This window comes from Cucumis sativus, chromosome 1 (genome assembly GCF_000004075.3).
Source record: "Cucumis sativus cultivar 9930 chromosome 1, Cucumber_9930_V3, whole genome shotgun sequence".
NCBI classification, from domain to species: Eukaryota; Viridiplantae; Streptophyta; class Magnoliopsida; order Cucurbitales; family Cucurbitaceae; genus Cucumis; species Cucumis sativus.
The window spans coordinates 26926378-26932377 of NC_026655.2; the positions used below are offsets into that span (position 1 = coordinate 26926378).

The 6000-nt window shown below is 34.7% G+C and overlaps 1 protein-coding gene across 1 annotated transcript; it reads right to left on the bottom strand.

Annotated features, from left to right (window-relative positions):
* Positions 1-763: 763 nt before the first annotated feature.
* On the bottom strand, positions 764-5248 carry LOC101216735 (programmed cell death protein 2). The gene is made up of 11 exons (XM_011661791.2): positions 4944-5248; positions 4531-4814; positions 4214-4297; positions 3542-3675; positions 3350-3447; positions 3145-3233; positions 2935-3046; positions 2386-2540; positions 2072-2142; positions 1215-1329; positions 764-1126 (listed from the first exon to the last, which is right to left on the bottom strand). Exons 2-11 carry the CDS (start codon positions 4762-4764, stop codon positions 959-961), a joined length of 1260 nt encoding a protein of 419 aa, XP_011660093.1. The 5' UTR covers positions 4765-4814; positions 4944-5248; the 3' UTR covers positions 764-958.
* Between the last annotated feature and the right edge of the window lie 752 nt (positions 5249-6000).

Below are 6000 nucleotides of genomic sequence, written 5' to 3' on the forward strand. Positions count from 1 at the left end.
CAATAATGATAGAATATAAGTGTAGGCTCTCATCTAAATCGACTTCACCTTCATGCGTTGTTGAATTGTTATGAAGTGTTGTCATGATATCACATATGACAATTAGAAAAAGAATAAATAGATGTAAATAGAACACTAAAAAGTAAGACATTAGCTTTTTGACTTTAAAACAAAGTACAAAACACAAACGTTCCAAAACAAAGAAGCAAACATCCAAATACTAAAAAGCAAGACCTTAGACTCGGTGCTCAAAGTTTCATAAAGGGATTGTAAACTGTACACTGCCATTGTGAAAGTAGAGAGATATGTCCAAACAATATAACTGTTAACCACATTGTTGCAACATAGTGAAAGCCCGAACCATATAATGGACAACATAGTGAAAGCCCGAACCATATAATGGACTCGGTGTATTGAACTTTGGGTTTATTATTTGTTTTTTTTCTTTTTAATTTTTATGAGTGACTTCGCACCTTTGATAACCTACCTCACCATACAACATTTGGGTGTTAAGGAAACTCACGGAAAAAGTGACCACATGGATTGAACAACTTCTTAGTTATTGAGATTATGTATTCTTTTTTACAACATGGCCAATCTATGTTGGTTATCTTCATGTTTATGGTTTAGACCTTGAAATGAAAAACTAAAATTTTTAAAGGTAAAACAAGTCGGAAATTGAACCTTTATTTACAAAATAGACCAAAGTGGTTTATTTCGGTTTTCCAGTTTTCCTCAAGCACTCCTACTATACCATGTCCAATTTTTCTTAAAAGAAAGTTGAGAAAAGATGTAATAATTATGATAAGAGCAACATTTATAGAATACAGAAAAGAAGATGAGGCAGAAAATCGTTGATTTCTATAATTGAACATTCTGAGAAATATTGGAAGAGTAAACAAAAAACATACTCATCATATGGCAAAAGAATTGCTGAAGAACAAAACTGGCAAAAATATTACTGGTGACCAGCGGATGGGACAGAGAGTTGAACCCAAGCAAACTCCTCATTATAAGCTATGTTCGACTCGCAGGAGGCTTCACATGCATACACAACAATTGTGGCCCAATCGAGCGAGTCCACGTCATTCTTTACCCCGAAATAATAAAGCAATTGAGGCAAGATCTGTTGTCAACCAATTTAAAGTATCTATAAGTTTCAAAATTAAAGAATCCAAAAGTGAACCCAGAAAAAAGATGAGTGCAGGGCTTACCTGAAATTCATAACACATGGGACCGCCGCAGTAATTGCATTTTGGGATATCTGCTTTGGAAGGCAGACCGCTTGAAGTTGGCCATAAAGGTTTAGATCCCACATCTCTACAATATCTGTTTCCATTTTTTATTAATCAAATTAATGACACGACGTTGAGATGAAAAACTGTAAGACCCCCAATTATCCATACTTATAGGAGGAAGGGTAGAAAAGTAACTGCACAGGGAATTATTATGGAGAAATGATTGGAAGGACGTTCTGAGTGGTAGGGCCCACTGGGCTGAGGAATATGTGAGTCTATAAATAGGATTATTAGGTTGGAGTAGCTAGGGTATTTTTATCTTTTAGGAGGTAGGGCTACAGCAGCCACCAGGGTCTCTTAAAACCAAGAGGCTGGTATGATCTTTTCTGCATTTTTCCTTGTTGTTTCTTGTTATTTCTTTTCATCTTGTGAATCTGGATCATTTGGCTTTATATATAAATAAAGTAAACCAGAGTACCGCCTCTGTTTAAGCCATTTATACAGTCCTTTCGGTCTAAATTATTGTTAGTATCCTAACAAAAACCTAGTCAAGTAAAAATGTAACTGCACGTGATTGATTGTGATCACAAGTGTGGGAGCATTGCTAAGGCTAAAATGTTTATGTGATTATAAAATTTTAATTGTATTTAGCTTCTTCATTTGAACAGCGTCTAGAGCAAGATAACTTTTTACTTCGTTGATAATTTAGAAAATATCAAGCAAATAATCAAATTTTGTGATTTGTAGTTCCCATTGGCCAGAGATCTCTGGACATGAACGAGTTCAACCAAATTTGTAAAATTTCAGTAGAAAACATCAAATATTGATATTACCTTAACACTTGTTCAGGTGCCTTTGATATTCGAGCTTGAAAAGAAGCCCAAGACTTTCTATCATCATCTCCCTGAATACCAAAGATTTCATAAAATTTAGCCAGGAAATGATTTACATTTTTTATGAAATTCAATCGGCACTTTCTTATGTAAATGAAAGAATACAGACAAGCAATATAAAATAGAAGCCACATATACAAAGAAACCCCCAACTCAATATTACAAAGGGAACTTCGATTCTTCAAAATAGTTAAACAACTTGTGAAAAATAGAGTTACAAAAAAGACACTAAGTGATACCATAAAGATCAATACCTCAAATTTGGCCAACAATGACTTCATCGAGTCATCCATCCTATCTTTACAAACCAAAGCATTTGCATAAGAATTGTCTTGAGATATTTCAATGTCGAACTCACTTTCGTATTCATGCATAATCTCAAATTCAGGCCAAAGATGCTTGCTTGAAACTGTCCGCAAAGCAAATAAATCTCAGTTAAATTTTAAAGGCTACTTCTCATACCTTTTTTTTTTTCTTTTGAGATAAGAAACAATACTTCTCATACATCTCAGTCAAGCAATTGATCCTAGAGCTTCTATTAGATTTAAGTACTATTTTTGGGTAAGTGCTACTATATATAAATTTAAGCTACACACCACATTTCATCCAATTATAAAATTTACATTTATCTAAAGAATTGATAATCCTTCAAATATTATGCACAAAGAACAAATGAATCCAAGTCATGTATGGAATGCAAAAGAAACCAGAAATCCTGGGCAAGTAAATCCAAAACATAAAATAAAAAATATGAATCTTCCTAATATCTCATTAATGTCCAGAGAGGTTTTTTCTTCACTAACCTTTCTCATTATCTGTTTCATGATGATTATTAGTCAAACTAGAACTTGACAACTGAGAAGACATGCACATTCGTTGGCAATCAGTTTTATGCCCAGTACGCCAATGGGTAGCCTGAAGATATATATAGAATAGAATATTGAGGATTGGAATCAAGAAGTTAATTTGATTATGCTGTGTGAGAATTCGAAATACAATAAATTAAACTATACCTGATGTTTCTCAGAACAATAGCGTACTGTTCTACACTTGCTACAAACTTTGTCTCCTTTCCAAGTACCGCACCAAGTACAACGTGCAACTAAAACAGCATCACATATGTAAGACATGTTTTATAAATCAGTGCCATTTTAAAGAACAATAATATATTAAAGTAAATTGAGGCCTTCGATGGAAGGAAGAATGAATCAACACTACCTCCAGATTGACAGAGTTTGTCACTCCCATCATGTTTTGGAGGTTCACTTGAGTAAAAGGGATTATTACGAGGTAATTGACCGCGGAAAACCTTCACACTTCCAAAACAATTACAAAGTTACTAAGGAAAGTTTTAAAATGTAAGACAACAATCAAGTAAAATGATTTCATCAGAAAGCCAGCTTGTAATACCTACGAGATGACTTCTCAGACTTGCTTTTCCACTGCTCATGTTGATCTCGTAGAAGACAAGTCATGGATGGACACATAAACACAAATAATGTTCGATGAAAGGTTGAGTCCTTCTCCACGATAGGAGCATAAATCTAAGAATTTAATGAACAGGAACAAACCATCATAAGCTATATGTCCATCTGGAATATCAATAATAGTAGCAATGAAAAGAAACTATACGGTATCAATAAAAAATAGAGTTCGATCTTAAAAAATATACAGATGGTATTTCCTAACTTCTCAACATGTTGCCAATTGGATAAATTAATATTATTATGTTCTTTCCCACATAAGAGTCATTGAACTATCAGTTGACAAAATCTCTCTTCCCATTTTAGTTACTAAGGGGGACATTTGGACCAAAGACGGAGTTGTGAAATCTTGAGAGTAGTTTACAAAGGCTTTCTTCCTACTTTAGTTGCTATGCGAGTGTCTAGTTCAAGGAATTGAATTGTGAAGTTTAAAAATTTGTTTAGTCGTGAAACCCATAGTGTAAGGAGTTAATAAGTCATAGGATGGATGTTTTAACTTCTTGGGCAAAACATCTAATTGTTCGGAGAATTCAGACAGAAAAAGATGTAAGGAGAAAGCAAAAGAAAACACTTGAAAATTTTGAGACCGAACAAATACCTGGATTAAAAACTGCAAAGGCTCTCCACATATATCACAAAGGCAAGACCTTCCAGAAGGCAAATTCACTGGATCCAACCAAGCCTAAGGTGCCATTTATTCATGCGATCAAATACGCAATTCGCTGTATTAGTATTAATAATTCTATACAAATAATAGTTCTCCAACTTCAGTATCATTTGATATTACAAGAAGAACAAAAAAACATACACTTCCAATCACCACAAACAACATTCAAGTTCACACAAAAAATTGATCAACATGTACAATATAAAAGAGAAATTCGAATGATACGGATATGGATTATGCTTACACACCGGTACTCCTCCAGCCTTGCTTGGAAATAGCTGGGGAAGAAGAGACCAAGAATTTTTGGGGTTCGTAACGAAACCCAAAACCACCGATTCATTCATTTCTTCATCCTCATCAGTGTCATAGTCATCTTGCAATTCTTCATCATCATGAATGTCATCGTCGTCATCATCATCTAAAGAGGTGATACGAAGGCTATTAAGTTTATCCATAGATTCCACCGCACCAATTTCATCCATATTGTCAGTCTCAACCCCAGAAACAAAGTTTCATCAATCACAAGCCAAACCTGTTGCACAAGGGATGATAATCAGCCAACCAAAAGACTCATTGGCCATTAACATTCAATCCCTTTTTATCCCACCCAAAAAACCTTTTTTAAAAATTATTTAAAAATGCACCAAAGAAAACTCAATACCTTCCAACAGATACCTAAGGAAAATCAGCGTTGTTGGGCTGCTGGTTCGCGTGAAGCTCGACGGCGTGGGGCAGTGGACCTGCAGGTGGTGACCGGCGATAGAATACGTCTGCAAACTGATTGAACGGTGAGGAGGCTACGGTGGCAGTGAACGGAGAGTGGGGGTGCGTCGGCGGTGCTCACTTGAAGAAGAAGCGGTTTATTTTTTAAAGTTGCCCTAGTTGACTAAAGTCAACTTTTCAAAGCTTTGTTTCAACTTTTGCCTAAATCTCTCATTCCTTCACTTTCACAAGGCCAAGAACAACCATTAGTATTATTAAATCAATACGTTGAAGTGAATACTTTGGTTCTTATTCTCATAATTGTTGCTTTGAAAATATTTTTAACCTACTTGATAGCATTCATATTAATATACATATCACTATTTTGAGGTGTATATGATTGATGTATTGTATATACAAATAAAAGCCTCGAATATAGACATAATGATCACCACAAACACGAACTTGAAGATTCGATGGATTTCCAAAATTGCCGACAATAAGCAAAAGTGATCATAGAAAGGGATGAACCAAGAAAACAAATAAGAGAACCTCTAAGTCAAAAGATAAGGGCAAGAAGCAAAAATCTATTAGGAAAGTAGTGATGTACACAGTGTATTTGTATCATATATACAAATACCTTTGCTTCCTAAAACCCAATCTTTTTTTAGTTTAATTTTGGTTCGAACAATGAGAGCTCTAGTGAGCGAGTCATCAACCATATGCGCGTCAAAGAAGTAATATTATCGAATGTCCAACAAAGCTTTGCTTTATGCTTTATATACATGATCATCTCCTTATTTAATTAAGTTGGAACATTGGTCACATTTTATAATACTATTTTGGATTGTCAACATACTGTTAAATGACTCAGGCTTTGGTAGGGGTGGAGCAATATTCTTCCACTATGATTCACTATTCGAAAACTTTACATATCGATCATCAATGGCGGTTTCTATTGCACTCTACAATAATATATTGCTTTATTGTATGTTTTCAACATCTCCCATTATCAC

Bases quoted from the DNA above. Each gene is read 5' to 3' on its own strand.
- LOC101216735 (XM_011661791.2), bottom strand. From the start codon at position 4,764: ATGGATGAAATTGGTGCGGTGGAATCTATGGATAAACTTAATAGCCTT. The intron at 3,047-3,144 runs GTATAGTTTAAT...ATATATCTTCAG, and splicing joins ATTGTTCTGAGAAACATCAG to GCTACCCATTGGCGTACTGG. The intron at 1,127-1,214 runs GTAAGCCCTGCA...GGTTGACAACAG, and splicing joins CCATGTGTTATGAATTTCAG to ATCTTGCCTCAATTGCTTTA.